At 49.4% G+C, this 16,999-nt stretch overlaps 1 protein-coding gene across 1 annotated transcript in view; it reads left to right on the top strand.

Moving 5' to 3' along the window:
- MARCO (macrophage receptor with collagenous structure) overlaps positions 1 to 8,559 on the top strand; it is a 32,532-nt gene extending 23,973 nt beyond the window's left edge. The window contains exons 12-16 of the mRNA XM_037522085.1: positions 3,226 to 3,270; positions 4,220 to 4,318; positions 4,847 to 4,891; positions 5,311 to 5,487; positions 8,347 to 8,559. Of these exons, the coding sequence (XP_037377982.1) occupies positions 3,226 to 3,270; positions 4,220 to 4,318; positions 4,847 to 4,891; positions 5,311 to 5,487; positions 8,347 to 8,477 (497 nt within the window). The 3' untranslated portion in view covers positions 8,478 to 8,559. The remainder of the gene's footprint in view (positions 1 to 3,225; positions 3,271 to 4,219; positions 4,319 to 4,846; positions 4,892 to 5,310; positions 5,488 to 8,346) is intronic.
- The last annotated feature ends 8,440 nt before the right edge of the window (positions 8,560 to 16,999 follow it).

Below are 16,999 nucleotides of genomic sequence, written 5' to 3'. Positions count from 1 at the left end.
TTCCAGCACAGTCACTCAGAGTCCAGTGAGGCTTGGAGAGAAGTTACACAAAACTCAGTTCCAATCTCCTTCCCACAAAAAGGACAGTTTTGAAGACAACACTGACACCCTTTATACACATATCAGAGAGCATTTCATCAGGGGCCAACAGGTTCTAGAAGAGCTCAGATGCAGGAGGGACTATGAGTCCCTCAGAGGTAGGCTCACAGGCAAGTTCTGAGCTCCCTTATGAATGAGTGAGCTGCGTCTAGGGGACTGTTACTCAAAGCATGGTCCCCCGACCAGCAGCAGCAGTGTCATTTGGGAACTTGTTTGAAATGCAGAAACTCAGATCCCCATCCCAGTCACCAAATCAGAGGCTCAGTTGGAAGGTGGGGTGGGGAAGGGAGCTAGTAAGCTGTTTTTTTTTTAAAAGATTTATTTATTTATTCATACAAGAACTGGGGTACAGGCCAGAGTGTGGTGGGTGAGAGGATTCACCAGAGACACAGTGGGGAACAGGACAGGCAGATCGACTGAAATACACTGCTGAGGGGAGCAGCGGGTGATCAGGAGAGGTCTGCTGTGCCATGTGGGTTGCTTCCTGCTCAGGGATCGAACTCGTGCTTCAGTGGCTGTGGAGAGCTTCATAGGTTGCGTCTTAACCCCTTGCGCCACCAGGGAGGACCATAAGCTGTTTTTTAACAAGTCCTGTGCAGGTGATTCTAATGCACACTCGGTTTTTACTGCTCATTTGGGGCGGGATGGCCCATGTGGGACCAAAGTGTCTTCAGAACTGGATGCAAAATTCCAGGAAGGAGTGAGCTGGTACGCTGGTGAAAAACAGGAGGCTCCAGCAGGAGGCTGAGACTGAGTTCCAATCCCCACTTCACCTCTCATTCCCTGTGTGACCTTGCATCAATCACCCAGCATCTGAGTGTGGCAGCTGATAGAACAGGGCAGTGTATGTAAACCCCCTGGCAGGGTGTCTGGCACAGGCCCACAGCAGCAGACACTGAGTCCCCAGGGGCTGAGGGGCTGAAAGGGAGGGTGTGAAAATGAAGTTGGGAGGGTGAGGCCACCGGGGGCAGGGACCTAGTGAGTAGGGGCTTCCCTTTGGTTCCTGTCTACACAGGATATTTGCTGTTTGGCACTGTGGAGGCAGCTGGCGAAGGGCATGTCTTTTGGAGGGTGGGCAGTAAGGGGAGGTTGCATTGCCTGAAGTCCCCGAACCTTGCTTCTAGGGACAGTCTCTGAAGGAAGAGATGCAGGCTGAGAGAGCCAAGGGCCTACATATGAACCTTTTTTCTGTTCAATAACAACCAAAGAGATGTTTCCGAATATGTCTTCTCTCTCATCTTGACACATGCTGTTCAGACTCAAAGAGGAAACATCTGCCACCTCAGCTGGGCAAACTCAGGTCAACAGCAAAAGTTTCCACGGCAGTCTGGGGGCAAGCCCAGAGCCCACACTAAGGCTTCTCTGAAGTGTGCAGGGTGCTGCATACCCGGAGGGGAGACAGTCGTGAGCAAACAGGTCCACAGGGGCCTCATGGCACTATTTATTGAGCACTTGCCAGACATGAGTGTCAGTGCTTGTCCCAGCAGACCTCACTTCAGTCTCACATGCAGGTGGCCAGGAAACACAGGGAAGGAAGGTGAGGCTCGGGGAGGGTAACTCCCTGCTCCAAGCCCCAGAGGCAGACACAAGTCCAGGACGTCTGCCTCTGCCTCTGCGCTGCCTGGAAGAAAATGCACCATCCGGGGAGAAGGCTTGCCAGGCCATGACGTGTGACATGGTATGAGGCTTTATCAGCTGGATCTACGCCCTCCAGGGGGCCTAAGTGGTGAGGGGCGGAGTGTGCACAGAAGGCCTGGGGGTGGCTAGACCTGCAGGGGTCTGACCTCTAAGGTAGCATCACCTCTTGTTATGGAGACAAGTCCCTCAAATGAGGGGCTGAAGTAGTTGCTCTTTCAGCTTCTTCCACTGCCCCCCATCTCTCTTGGTGCTGACATCTGCAGTAGCAGCCTCCTGTTACTTGGCCCCCAACCCTCCTCCCCAGACAGTGCCCAACTTTACATCTGACTGCTGCCAGGAGCCAGGACTCCTCTTGCTCATTATTCCAAGAAGGGTCCTGAGAGTCCTGCCAGGTCTTTCGTCTGCCCACCATTCACCAGCACACAGTAGGTGCTCAGGATAGTCAGAAGGCAGAAACATCTGGAGGTAGGAGCTCTCCCCAGGCCATTGTCAAGGAGGGTAGCTGAGTTCCCTGTTGTTTCTGGTGATCACCAAGGGGTAGATCTTCAATTTAGGCTGGACTCATGTAGGACTGAATCCTTGTCAAGGGCGAGCTGATGAGCACTGCCTCCCACGAGTAGCTATTTGCTTTCCCCTCTAACCCTCTAGTAACTTTTTCTTCATGTCAATAATGAGCTTTCATTTCCCCAAGTTTGTGTGACTTTTGGAAATAGTTTGTGTGACTCTCTGAAATAAAATCAAATTGGCATGTAAGTATGAGAGACAGCGATGTTGCTAAACCAACAGGTGAGTATCCCACAGAGATCAGGCCTGGTGCTGGGTGCAGTGGGCCCATGGAAGTCAGTGTATAAAGGGGTGGGTGGGGGAAAAGAGGGAAGGAAAGCAAGAAGGAGAGATGGACGGAGGGAGGGAGAGAGAGGAAGAGAAGGGACGAAGGATCTTTTCCATTAATTCTACAAATAGACGCATTGGCAATTATTGTACCAATTATTTTTCCATTTCCTGGACATGAGACCCTTTAGTCAGATGAATCTTAGCCACAGTGAGATAAATAAACAAATGTTATGGAACATCTACTGTGGGTGAGGACCCCCAAAGCTCCTGGTGGCCACCGAGTCCCCACCACGGTCCTTTATAAATGAAGATAACTTTCAAAATAACTCTCAATTATTTTCTAATAAAGTGCAACAGGAAGGATGGGCATGGCACATAGGCACCAAGTCAGGTTACTACTGCACAAAGAAGTGAACAGGGGTCTGTCTGACCCAGGCGCCATAGCCAACACGCTTCTATTTCACCCCAACACACGCCCCCTTTCATCTGCAGTTTGTCTCCTTTCACGCTCTGCTGAAGAGGCTTTAAATGATCGTGGAGAATCAATGTCTCTTTCCATCTCCATTAATCAGACAAAAAGTAGAGGTTGTCTAAGATTAAAAGTGTCTCATATCTGAGTTTTATTATCTTCTCTTTTTTGTATTTTGATCTTAGGACTCCAAGGACAGAAAGGAACAAAAGGAGAAGCAGGAGTTCCAGGTAAAGAAAGGGCTGGCTTGATTTTAATTTCCAGCAAGGATGACCGGAAAGTGCATGTGCTGGAAGGGTGGGTCTCATTGACTTTGATGCAAGGCTGTGACCTTCCCCCACCGTGTCTGGGCCTATCCTGGTTGAGGCTCTGTCACTGAAACCTCTGGTTACACTGCTGGAGGAGGATAAATCTAGAAGACCTGGGAAGACCAGGATTTCAGTAACCTGAGGGCCATCGGGAGAGGGGCAGGGGCTGAGCGTGGTGAGGTCAACAACATCTGGGAAGTTGGCAATCAGATGGTGCCTTTGGGGTGCACATCCACATCCACGCGGGGCCGGCACCTCTCCAGTTCCCAGGTGGCTTGCAAGGTCTATCTGCTTCCATGTGTCTGCTTTGCTTCCTCTCCATCTTCCCTGTGACCCCCTCAGGGTTCTCCTGAGCTCCTGCTTCTCTGTAGACTATTCTCATGGTGACCCTCATTTGCCAATCCCTTGTGTGGAATTGGTTACTGACGTGGGCATCTGCCCCAGCATTCCCCGTCTTCTCAAGGGCCCCACCCTAATGCTTGCTAAAGTCAAACTTCTCAGGCAAATGTTTTGAGCAGACTTTTTTCCTCCTCAGCTGGATATTCTATTGCTATTTTAATTTGCTAAATACATTGAGGCCTAGAAACATTCTAGCAATTTCTTCCAGAGTGGGCAGAACTTACAGACAAGTGTGCAGCCCACTGGGAACCAACAATCTCTGAATCCTGTCAACATGCTCTCCTCCAGCATTTACACCAGAGCAGACTCCAGAGTGGAGCAGCTCCCCACCCCCGATCCCTAGTGGGAACAGACACAGCTGAACATTCAGACCCATCACAGGGGAAACCTGGTTGTTCCGGACAAGTCAGTTTTTACTCCTAGATTGTCGGCCCCCATGGACATCTGACACCAGTAACCGCTCTCTTTTCAGGCTCTGCAGGCATGAAGGGAGAAAAGGGAACTCCAGGGCTGCCAGGCTTCACTGGTGCACCTGGACCAGTCGGTGCAAAGGGAGAACCAGGAGTGACAGGTAAGCTCTCTGCTTCTGCTTTGTAGGGCTAAAAAGAGGCCTTGTTTAAGGGGCGTGGGAGTCTGGGGCACCAGGAGGGTAGAAGTTTCCTGGTTCTGTGCCAAGTCCTGTCCCAGGACTGCCCTGGACACTGTGCACCCAGAGGGGTGGAGGGCGCAGCTCTGGCACTCGGCGAGCACCCTGTGCGCATGTGCCTGCACACCGCCCAGCCACACCCCGGCGCAGCTTCCAGGGCTGACCGGATCTCTCCACCAAGGAGATGCTTCCATCCCACCCTGTGCCCCTTACCTGTGAAACATCCTCACTCATCTAGCTCGACTCCTTCCTGCCATACCTTGGGCCATTTCTTCTTGCTCAACCACTGGTGCCCGTGGCATATGCATTGCCCACAATGCCAGATCACCAGCAAAGCCCAAGGAGAGACTCTGATGCCGCCTCACTCCTTACTCTTCTGCACTGCTGGCAAAGGTGGGTGAGGAGATCCTGGCTTGACTTTTATCAATGATGTGTTTCTTCTCCACATGGCAGGGTCCCCGGGCCAAAAAGGAGCACAGGGAGCAAAGGGTGAAAGAGGTAAAGGCTATTTCTATTCTCTCTAATTTGTGCTTTTGAGTAAACTCTAGACCTGAAGATTGTGTGTGTGGTAGGGGAGAGACACTTGGTTCTCAGGAAAGTGCCTCACCTTTGGGAGAAGCTGGTGGCGTCATCCCTTGAATGTGCCTGTGGGGTGCGGCCGCCACACCAGAGTTCTCCTTCCTTCGCTTCTCTCCCCTTCCCTTTCTCTCTCCTTCCCTCTCGCCCTTCTTTTCTCTTTTCTTATCTTTTCTCTTTTTTCTCACTACCAACACAAGGCAGGGCACGGTCTGCTGGATTGGCAAGACCAGCCCCAGAAGCGCTTGCTCTGATGGCATCGTGTCCAAATAAAAAGCATGCCTCACGCCAGCCCAGACCACTTGGCTCGCCTCTCCCACGTGTGCTTTCTTTATTGCCAGGTGAAAACCAAGCACTCGCCAGGATCATCGGATCTAGGTCCCGGGGCCGGGCTGAAGTCTTCTATAATGGGGCCTGGGGGACAATTTGCGATGATGACTGGGACAATAACGATGCCACTGTCTTCTGCCGTATGCTGGGTTTCTCCTCGGGAACAGCGCTTTACAATGTGCAAAGTGGTAAGTGAGTTGTCATCCAGGAGCCTCCTTCTTTGAGGTGCTGAAGTGGACTTTGTCTCCTGGGAGCTGGAGGGTGTTGACACCCTTTATTTGAAAGTGACTCATTTGGCTTGGATTAAAAGAAAAGGATTGGTTCAGGCAACTGAGAATTCCTGCCACTCAGGGCCCCAGGCTTATCTGTCTCCAGTTTGACAGTCCTGGTGTTATAGGACAGGGAGAGGGGCAGTCCAAACCCTGCAAACCTGCCTATTCTAAATGGGTTCTGCCATCCGCCGCATCAACACAAAACACATGAGACTTTAATGGGAAGGATCTTTAATAAATCTAGGAAACAATACAGGAAAGGCAAAGAGTCTAGTTTCTAAATGAAGCACCCAAAGTTACCCGTCCCGTCGTGGGTAAAAGTCCATCCATATGGGATCGGCCCAGAATAAGGCCCCAAAGCCTGCCACAAGTCTAAAGCATCTTCCAGTGGGGACCCACAGAAAAGGGTCAAAAACAACCAGACAAGCCCGGAAGGAAAAGAGCAAAATCAACATCAAGATAAAAGTTTCCATTGTCACCTCCCCATGGGTCTCACCCACATCTGTGTCACCCAGTCCACGACCAAAAGACAAGCGCAGTTTCTTCACGTGTCTCTAGGCTCCATGCGCCTCCTCCAGGTCTCCTGGCTCCATCCTGCTTCCTTCCTTAGTCTCTTCTGCAGCTTCTCCTCTTCCTGCTCAGCTCCACCCTCCCTTGGGTGGTGCAGGGAACCTCCCCCTTTCCTGGGGACCACCCTGTTACACTGGGAGAAAGAAGCTGTCTCCTTTTCCCCACTGTGGTGGCAAAGGCTTGCTTGGGGCTGTGCTGGTCCTGTTTGGGTCAATGTCTGACTAGCCCCAAGGTCAGAATGCCACAAGGTAATGGGTGTTGGCGGGGCGTGGCTCTCTCAAAGACAGCTGAGGTGTGGGGGCTACAGGGACAGCAGAGAAGTTGCAGACACAGCATTCATCCCAGCTTCTGGCAACTAGAGGCCTAGACTGCCCAAGCAGTGATCATCTTTAAGGAGGTGAGGAGAGAAGAGAAAGCAAATCAGAGCAGACACTTTCAAAAATAAGTTTTGGAAAGACATCCTGGGGTCCTCAAGACTTAGCTTATGTCTATGGGCAAAAATTACAAATTTTCAGTAAAGGAGTTATGTCCATGGACTGAGACTATTTCTTAGGTGGTAAGAGCTGACCCAGCAGGACAACAGCTAGATTCTCTTGTTCCTGCCCCTAACTGGTCTGTTTTTACTTCATCCCAAAGGTGATACCAGCTTTTTAATCTGAGCCCAGTTGGATTATTAATACACATCTTCCTTTAAAATACACTTTCCTGGGCCTTCCCGGTGGCTTAGCAGTTGAGCGATGGGTTGCGAAGCTGCCCACAGCCTCTGCAGCGCCAGTTCGATCCCCGGCTGCTCCCCGGCCACCAGAGGAGGGTCCCACATGGCACGCAGACCTCTCCTGCCGCCCGCTGCTCCCCTCAGCAGTGTACTTCGGTCCTTCTGCCTGCTCTGCTCCCCGCTCTGGTTCTGGTGAATTCTCTCACCCTCCCGCGCTTCTGACTGTACCCAGTGCTTGTATAAATAAATAAATAAAAATAAATAAATAAATAAATAAATAAATAATAAAATAAAATACACTTTCCTTGGGCCTCCCTGGTGGCCTAGGGGTTAAGTCCCAGCACTACCATTGTGACGGCCCCAAACCTGAGTTCAATCCGCAGCCAGGGAGCTAACCCACATGGCACAGCAGACCTCTCCTGTCTCACGACGTCTGCTCCCCTCAGCAGTGTATTTCAGCAGATCTGACTGTTTTGCAGCCCACTTTGTCTCTGGTGAATCTTCTCACCCCCCCCTACTTATGGCCTACACCCCAGTTCTTCTATGAAAAAAAAATACTAAAAAAAAAAAATACATTTTCTTCATGTAGATTGTCACACTGTAGTATAAATTATAGTAATCATGTAACAGGGTGGTCCCCAGGAAAGGGGGAGGTTCCCTGCCCCTCCCAAGGGAGGGTGGAGCTGAGCAGGAAGAGGAGAAGCTGCAGAAGAGACGGAGGAAGGAAGCAGGATGGAGCCAGGAGACCTGGAGGAGGCGCATGGAGCCTAGAGACACGTGAAGAAACTGCGCTTGTCTTTTGGTCGTGGACTGGGTGACACAGATGTGGGTGAGACCCGTGGAGAGGTGACAATGGCAGCTTTTATCTTGATGTTGATTTTGCTCTTTTCCTTCCGGGCTTGTCTGGTTGTTTGTGACCCTTTTCTGTGGGTCCCCACTGGAAGATGCTTTAGACTTGTGGCAGGCTTTGGGGCCTTATTCTGGGCCAATCCCATATGGATGGACTTTTACCCACGAGGGGATGGGTAACTTTGGGTGCTTCATTTAGAAACTAGACTCTTTGCCTTACCTGTATTGTTTCCTAGTTTTATTAAAGTTCCTTCCCATTAAAGTCTCATATGTTTTGTGTTGATGCGGCGGATGGCAGAACCCATTTAGAATAGGCAGGTTTGCGGGGCTTGGGCTACCCCTCTCCCTGTCCTATAACAATCACACAATCCAACTGTTTTCTTCTGATCTCTTGGTCTGAAATCAAGTCTATTAGAAGGAAGGGTGTTTGAACAAGGTGTGAATGCTTCAGAGCTAGGGATGGCATGGTTAAAAAGGCATTTGAGGAAGATGGATATGGCTGTTAAACATTTGCAAGGAAGAGGTAAATGCTGGGAGGCCATGGGAAGAGATTTCAAATAATGCTTGGACTAAATGTTAAATACTTGGATGAGACTGACCCGCCCTACTCTCCTGTCCCCCCTTGTTTTCTCTATATCTAGGCACTGGACAGATCTGGCTGGATAATGTTGCCTGTCAAGGGTCAGAGGTGAGCCTGTGGTATTGCAACAAGAAATCCTGGGGTTCTCACAACTGCGGACACCATGAGGATGCCGGTGTAGACTGCAGTTGATTCTCAGCCTTCCACTCAGCCCATTCAGTGGAGGCTAACCCTCAAGAATGGGATGCAGTTGCTAATAAAGCTCAGAGTAGTACCTGGAATAATCATTGGCTGAGGCTGAAATCACTGAGCTTCCTCCCCAGTCTCTTACTGATGTGCCTACTCAATGCAGACCCTTTCCTTGAGTTCTCACAGGCCCATGCACAAAGGGACAATGCAGTCTCAATTTAGATCTGCAGGAAGGGCGGGGCTACAGGGAGCATCTAAATGCAATGCAAAAGGTGGAGATCACCTTCAGTCAACAGTACCACAACCATCCCTTAATCCTTCAGAGCCAGTATCTCTCCCTCAGGTATCAGATCACTCGCCAGTAAATAAAGAGGTTGGTGTATAGTTTGGCCCATGCTGCATGAGAAATAAGAATAATACCTTTAAGGTGAGAATTAGTTCTCAATAGAATGTGCACTCCATAAATGCCAGGACTTTTGTCTGTTTTATTCACCCCTGCAGGGGTTCAGTAAATATTTATTGAGGGAACAACTGAATAGAAGCAAGGTGCAATCGAGCACCCTTTCTGAGAAGCATTGCTTCCCTCTCCCTTTTCTGTCTTCCCCTGGGATAGAGATTGAGTACAATCATGCACTCCCTGGTCTCTCTTATCTTGGGGGCACACCCCAGGTTGTAAATAATTCAGGTGAATTTGAACCCGGGAGAGACGCACGGTGTGAGGTGACTCTGAGTCTGGGGTATCGTCATTCCCACTTGCTCAGGAGGAGCTCAGCCTCCGATAGAAGAAAAGATTGCCCAGCGTCAATTGTAACAGGTAGAGCCGAGGTCAGAAGGCCAGAACCTGGGAAGGAACAGATGGAAGGGCTGAGAGATGGAGTGGCCCAAGTGTGTGAGCTCTGCTTAGGACCGGACAGGGTGAGAGCAGCCCCCAGCAGGACAGCTCCCCCAGGACATCTCTCAGTAGGACAGCCCCCCACTCAACAGTCACCCTCAGATAGCCCCCAGCAACACAGCACCCCCAGGACAACTCCCCTCCCCCCCCACAAGAACAGCTCCCCACCCCCTCAGGCAGCCCCCCAGGGCAGCTCCTCCAGGACAGCCCCACCCAAGACAGGCTCTCCAGGACAGCCTTCCCAGGACAGCCCCCTCAGGACAGCTCCCCGCCCAAAGACAGCCCACACAGGACAGCCCCCAGCAGGATAGCTGTTTCCTCCCCTCAAGACGCCAAGCAGAGCCTCCCATACAATGCAACCCATAATTCCAGCACAAGCAGTAGCACTGGCAGGGACAGAGGACTCTGGCCCTTGGCAGAGAGGGGAGTGTGCAAGCAGGGCTTGAAAGCTGCCTGTTTTCATGTGGCAGAAACCTCTAGGATGATGTATGTTTTTCTGAGCATGGGACTTGGGCCTGGTAGGGTCAGACTAAAAAAACATTTTAAGTCATATCAGGGGTTCTGGGGTATATTATTTTGCAAATGTGTAACTCACATGCCTTATAGCACTCCCTTCTCAAATCCTGTTCCTTATCTCCCAAGATGTTTTTTGTTTTTGTCTTGCCCAAGGGAAGGAAAGAGCAGGTACTGCCTGTAACAAAGATGTCATCTCTGATCTGAATCTCAAAGCTGATTTCCTGAATCTCCATAGGAAGTGAGAGCCATGAAAATAGAGTTGAAAGGAGAAACGATTTTCTAATTTTTTCTGTTTAGCTTATCAAAAGCCAAGCCTAGATGACTTTTAAGTAAAGGAGATCTGAGATGTGCAAACAGGAAAGGCCCTTGTCACTCATTGGTAGATGGTGAGAAAAGAAAATGGAGAGACATGGGAGAGGGGAGGGTCTTCCTGGCTGTCTGAGGCCTAATCCCTCCAGCTGCAGTTCTTATTCCAGCATCTGCCTCCTCAAAGATGAGTCGTGGAGGGAGAGACTGATTTCTGCCTCAGGGACGCTTGCTCCTTTCTTAGGGATGTGTTCGTGTACCTGGTCTCTGTGCCTTTCTCTCTGTCTCTTTCTGTCACACACATGCACACACACATCATCATCTTTCCACAGGAATAAACAATTTATGGACACACAATAGCCAAAAATCCTTGCAGAGACTGGGCTGTCCACCACTACCATAGCAATCAAGCCCAGAGAGAGGCTGTGAGCACTCAGCACGGCCTTCCATGGCTTTGGGTTTCGTGTCTGATCTGTGACTGCCCGATCACACTTTGAGTGCAGACCCAGCTCCTCAGCTCCTGTCATATATCTAACTGTCAACGAACCGCCTCCACAAAGGTACCTCAAAGGTCAGGCAGCTAAAACGTGACTCCTTTTCTGCCTTCCTGTGTTTGCTGTCAGCCAGTGGTTCCCTTCACCCAGTGCCCAAGACAGAAACTGACTGTCAAATGCTGTGGCTCCCCCTCCCTTCCCCATCATGCACCAAGCCCCAGGTCCTCGCTCATTCTGCCTCTCCAATTCTCTCTAGTCCATACAATTCTCTCCATCTCTGTCACCACAGTGATCCAGGTCTGGATGCTTGGAACGTCTTCGAACTAATCTCTCCCCTCTACAGCACTCCACCAACCATGCACTGATCTCCATACAGCAGTCCGAGAGATCTTTAGAAATTACAAAGCTAACCATGCCACTCCCTGTCTAAAGCCATTGGTGGCTCCCCATTCACTTGGGCAGTGGAGCCAACTCATCACCATGGAAATGGCCCTGACAATGACTCACACAGGCTTCAGCAACCTTCATGTTTCATTTCCTCTCTGTTATATCCAAGCCTGTGTTCATGCAGTTTCTCTTATGCAGTGGTCCTGTTGTAGAGCAACCCCGATACAAAACGGGGTGCCTGACTGTGGGTCCTCACCCACGCACTTAAAAGGACTTATCAATGCTCTACTGCAGGCACACGCGAAATCTTAATAAAAGGTTTATTTACAAGGGAAGGGGAAATGAGGAAATGTACAGCTCTGGGAGAAAAGTGGGAGACAAAGTTTTAAATGAGTCCTACCCTATCCGCCGATCAGGAAATCCCAAAATGGCGCTCTGAGAGCTGGCCGCGAGCCAGGAGCCGTGAAGCCGGGAGGTGAGCAATCGCGAGCCAGAGAGCCCCAAGGCCCACGTGTTTGGTTTTTATATCCAACCTGGCTGCCCAACTCCACCCTCAGGTCCCAGCCACCTTCCCCTTGGTGGTGATGGGATTTGTCCTTCCCAATGTCTTGATGGCTTTAGTCTGGAGTGGGGGTGGGGTCCACAAAGCCTGCATGGGATTAGCTCAGGACATCATTTCCCCCTAACAGTCCCTACACGATAAATACATTTGGAATGACTCCCTCACCATGTGAATGGCGGTTGCATGGATAAATGAAGGGATGAAGGAATGCTAAGTAGAGCACTTAGCTCCTCTGGACAGCGACTGCTTCGTAGTCTTTTCTCAGATGGAGGTGTACATCATACTCTTTTTAATTACCGTGACTAAAGACCCCATTTAAACAGTTTCCCAGATATGAAGAATGGTTTTCTCCGAAAACAAATCAAATCCTTGGCCTTTTGCAGTTTATAAATAAGATCTTAGGGCCCACGTTTTACTAGCTGAATTGTAAATTAGAGAAGTTCATATTTTCTGCCGCCTCGACATCCCCACAGACTATGAGCACCGCTGAGGTAGCCAGGTGCCTTGACCTAAGTTCCCTTTCTGACCCTACCCTAGCTGTGACCTAGTAACATTCAAATGAGCCAAGGGAATCTTCTCTCACCTTTTGCTCATGCACCCTGCCCTGATTCCTGATAAATGCTCTTTTTTCCCTAAGATTTATTTATTTATTTATGCATACTAAGAGCTGGGATATAGGCCAGAGGTATGGAGGAGAGGGGGTGGTGTGAGAAGATTCACCAGAGACAGAGTGGGGAACAGAACAGGTGGATTGACTGAAATACACTGCTGAGGGGAGCAGCGAGACAGGCGAGGTCTGCTTGGCCATATATGGGTTGGCTTCCTGGTGGGGGATTGAACTTGTGCTGCAGTGGCTGCGGATAGCTTCATAGTGCTGAGACTTAACCCCTTGCACCACCAAGGAGGCCCCTGATAAAGCCTCTTGTCCAAGGGTACTGCCTCTCTCAATTGCTCTCTCTCTCTCACCTCCCATTGCTTGACTGAGCTTGCTCCCTCAGCATGTGACTCCCTCCAGAGTGCAGAGACTCTCTCTAGGACTTGTGAGATTAATAAACTTTTTCCCAACCCCTCCCCTGTGACCCCACATATGGCCCCACCTGACGCACACAGCAGACTAGAGCGTCACAGGATGCAACTGGTAATATTCCCCTCTTATAAATGAGCAAACTGAGTCACAGAAGATTAAGTCATGTGTCAGATGGCTCCAATTCACCACCCTTAGATTCAAGGTAAGTTAGCAGCAGAGCTCATCTAAAGCTGGGTCGGTCACTGTTTTGCGCTCTGTTCCCTCCATGTCATAAAAGCAAGCCTGGCCTGGGGGAGGGTGTGTGTGTGTGTGTGTGTGTGTGTGTGTGTGTGTAAATCCAGCTGAGACTAGCCAGGCCTGGCCCATATCAGAAGAATTAAGTGCCAACAACTGCATAACTTGTGAGCAATCACACAGGGTTGTGGCTTAGAGCTACTGGGCATTGGGAAGGTTATACAGTAGTAAGATCATTAATTGGTAAGATTAACCTGATGGGGCCACACACTAAAGGAACCCAGGTCTGTCTGATGCCAGTCAGATGAAGGAGAGTTGTTATAGCCCACACTTCTCCCAGGTGCTTCCTCTGATAAACCCTTAGGCTGAGCTGGGTTAAGCTGAGGAAATGTCCTGCTCAGACCAGCTGGGGCCACAGCACATGGCTACAGTGTCAGCTCACTGGCTCTGTGGCTGATTGGTGGCTGAACTCAGGGCTAAAGAGGAACTGTATAAAATTAGCATAACAGCACCCTCAACTTCCAGAGAGCAGGGCTGGGTGTGGAGCAGGGCTGAGGCCGTCCAAGGCTGAGAGTGACCTTCTAACCTCTGAGTGACACTGCTATCTGAGGCTTGGCTGTGCAGTTGACTTGAAATAATTCTCGCTCCTGATTCGAATCTCTTCCAGGAGAATTTGTGGCCTGGTTGTGGCCTACACAGCAAATATCAGCACTAAGTGGGCTGGCTGAACAGGGAAGGGATAGCAGGGCCTTCAAAGGACAGTCTGTACACAAGCCCCCCTAAGGTTCCTCTGCCCAGCAGGACAAGTCCAGAAAGCACTTCCTGACTCAGCTGTAGACATGGAGTAATAAAGAAGGTCCAGCACTCAGACTGCCTGGGTTAGTGTCCAGGTGCTGCCAAGTAACAGGTCTTCATTTATAAGTAAAGACAGTAGCAGTTCTTTCCTTTCAGAGTCTCTGTGAGGATCAGTTGAAAATGATAATTGAAAAGAAAGCACTTAAAGTGGGGCCTGGCACATGGTAAACACTGAGTGTATGACATTAGGCCCAAGGGTCCAGGAGCAGGAGCCGGAACCTGAGGGATGCTTGCTTTTTGTCTCAGAAAGGAAAGAATTTGGGTCTCCCTGGTGGCACAGGCGGTTGAGGGCCGCACTGTGAAGCTGTCTGCAGCCTCTGCAGCACGGGTTCGATCCCGGCCGGCCGGCGAGAATCCCACATAGCGTGGCAGACCTCTCCTGTCTCGCCTGCTGCTCCCCTCAACAGTGCATTTCATCAGTCTGCCTGTTCTGTTCCCTGCTCTGTTTCTGATGAATCCTCTCACCTTCCCACGCATCTGGCCTGTACCCTGGTTCTTGTAGAAATAAATAAATAAATAAATCTTTACCAAAAAAAAAAAAAAAAAGAATTTAACATTGAGATCAGAGTCATACAGAAAAGCAAGAGATTTATTGACAAACAAGAAGGACAGGAAAACTGTCTAAGCAGAAAGGGATCCCAAGTGGGTAGCCACTGAGGGAGCAAGAAGTTGGGGTTTATATGGGTACACTGGGCAAGGAGTGGGGGCTTGGCAGTTGGGGGTCTCACTGTTGTGTCTCTTTCTGATTGGCAGAGGCGTGGGGTCTCCTAGGTTACTGAGGCCCACTGAGTCTCCCGGGTTGCTTGGCCTGCTTTTTCAAAACAAGCTTTGGTCACTTGCGCTGGCACTGTTTTTGTGTTGGTGTTCTGAACATTAAACTTTTCACCGGGTTAGGGCACCCTGATTCCAGCTGTCTGTTTGACAAATGGGTTGGAGATACCTGGCCTGGGGGCACCCTCCTGGTTCTAACCAATTGTTCCTTACTCAGATTGATAAATAGGGGTTTTTGGGGGTCCCCTGATTCTGACTAACTAAAGCACCCACTTCCTAACTTCCTTGTTCATTATGATCCTTGAGATCCTTTATAATCCACTCTTTGCCCCCCCAACACTGCCCCATGGAACCCTCTGCATCGGTAGATGGGATTTAGGGCCCTCCCACTGCACTAAGCTTGGGGGTAGGATAGACTAGGTGGCGTGTTCGTTCGTTGCTCTGCCCCCCACCCCAAGAGGGAGGGAGCAAGACTGAGCCTCTCAGTCCAACATGTAGACATGATGGAAATTTAGCCAACCCAGCAGGAAGATGAGAGCAGCGATTAGACTGCCTCTCAGAGGAGGCCTATGTTGAACAGCCAGACCTTAGTTCCCTGGCCCTCCCCTTTCCTCCCTGACCGGCGCTGCCCAGGATATGCATCTTGACTGGGAAGTGGGATCAGAGGAGGATCCTGAAGACAGGACTTCAGGCACTGAGACACATGTGCCCCCAGCTGAACAGCAGCTTGTGCTGAAGCCAGAGACCCAGCAGCACCTTGACTCTGCTGGAGATGGTTCACAGAGAGTGGGTGGGATTTGGAGTCAGATTCAAATCCCAGCACCGATGACCAATGGGGCGAATTTGAGGAAGTCAAGTAACTTCCTAAATTTCTTGACTTACTAAAGTCAAGCAAACTTGCTAAATGAGGAACATCTTTGAAGTGAAAATAGTGATGATGAGAATGAAAATAAAATACTGTTTTATATGGATTGACTGCTGTGCTCTTGGCATATACCAGGGACTGAATAACAGCAAGAAGAATAAGCCTGGGAGAAATAAATGACTTTCCTTTGGTCATCAGAACTTATCTCCAGATCTTATAGTGTCAAATACTTGATGATTTGAACCAAATTGGACTCGGGAGACACAGAGATAGTGTGTGTTGTTGCAACATAGGAATCAGTACCATTGAAACTGTGCAGAGAAAGCACACACCTGATAGGGTTTTTCCAGGTCTGTGGGGATGAGCCAGTAATCAGAACTCCAAGAATTAATTCATTCAAATGTCCCCTTTGTGACAGGGTAAACAGACAAATAAGACCAAGTCCCAGGATAGAAACCATTAATTCACAACAGAGGCTATAGGTTAGTAAACCTTTTTTTTAATTCACCCTCACTGATAATTTAAAAAAATGTGAAGAAGAGAGATCGTTTATTTGTTTGTCAAATTGGCATTTAAAAAAAAAATCACTGGTGTTGGTCAAAGAGGGAAATCGTCATCGTTACCCTATGCGAATAGAAAGAAGATTTTCCAGGGGGATGGAGGCAATTTGGCAAGATGCTGCAAGATCTTTTTAAAACAAAAAAAAAGAACTAATCAGAAATTTCCAAAGGATTGCTTACTTATTTCTGCACAAGGAGGACACTAAGATTTGGTAGATTACAGCAACGATGTTCCCTCTTACTCCCTCACACCTCAGCTGGAGATTGGCAGGTGGAGACGGGCTCCAGCAGGCAGCTGTTTCCGGTGCAGATCCAGCAGGCTGAGGGGAGCAGAGGGCGAGAAAGGAGAGGTCTGCTGCGCCATTAGCTCCCTGGCCTGCAGTGGCTGCACATAGCTTCACAGTGCCATGGTTTTTTTGATATTTTTGAACAGCTGTCCTTCATTATCCACAGTTGCAAAAACATTACAGACAAAAGAAATTGTAAGAGACCACATTCACATAACTTGGATTAGAGCATATTGTTATAATTATTCTATTTATTATTAGTTATTGCTGTAACTCTCTTACTGAGTAATTTGTAAATTAAGTTTATTGTAGATAGGTGTATATAAAAAAACTGTATATGTAGGGTTCGATACTCTCCAGGGTTTCAGACATACCCTGCAACTAAGAAAAGACTACAGGGCCTCCCTGGTGGTGCAGGGGTTAAGTCTTGTAATGAAAAATTAGAATTAATCAGCAGCCACCAGTAGACTATTGCCTGCGATATACAAAATCCAAGTAGAGGCTAGTCACCATTATAAACCACATGACAGGGCCTCCCCTGGTGGCGCAGCAATTGAGTGCTGGGCTGCGAGGCTGCCCACAGCCTCTGCGGCTGCCAGCGAGGGTCCCACAAAAAATAAAAAATAAAAAAATAAACCGCATGACAGATGATACTTAGGAATTTGGGGATGTATTCATGAGACATTTTTAAAAACTCACCATCCCACCCGCCACCTAAGGTTCAATCTAGCCCTGAGGACCTATGAGTTCTCCTTCAGATCCTTTTCTG

The sequence above is a fragment of the Talpa occidentalis genome, unplaced genomic scaffold, assembly GCF_014898055.3.
Source record: "Talpa occidentalis isolate TD23 unplaced genomic scaffold, MPIMG_talOcc4v2.1 talOcc4.3, whole genome shotgun sequence".
NCBI classification, from domain to species: Eukaryota; Metazoa; Chordata; class Mammalia; order Eulipotyphla; family Talpidae; genus Talpa; species Talpa occidentalis.
Note: the sequence above shows the minus strand (reverse complement) of the source record. Positions and strands in the feature narration are given on the sequence as shown.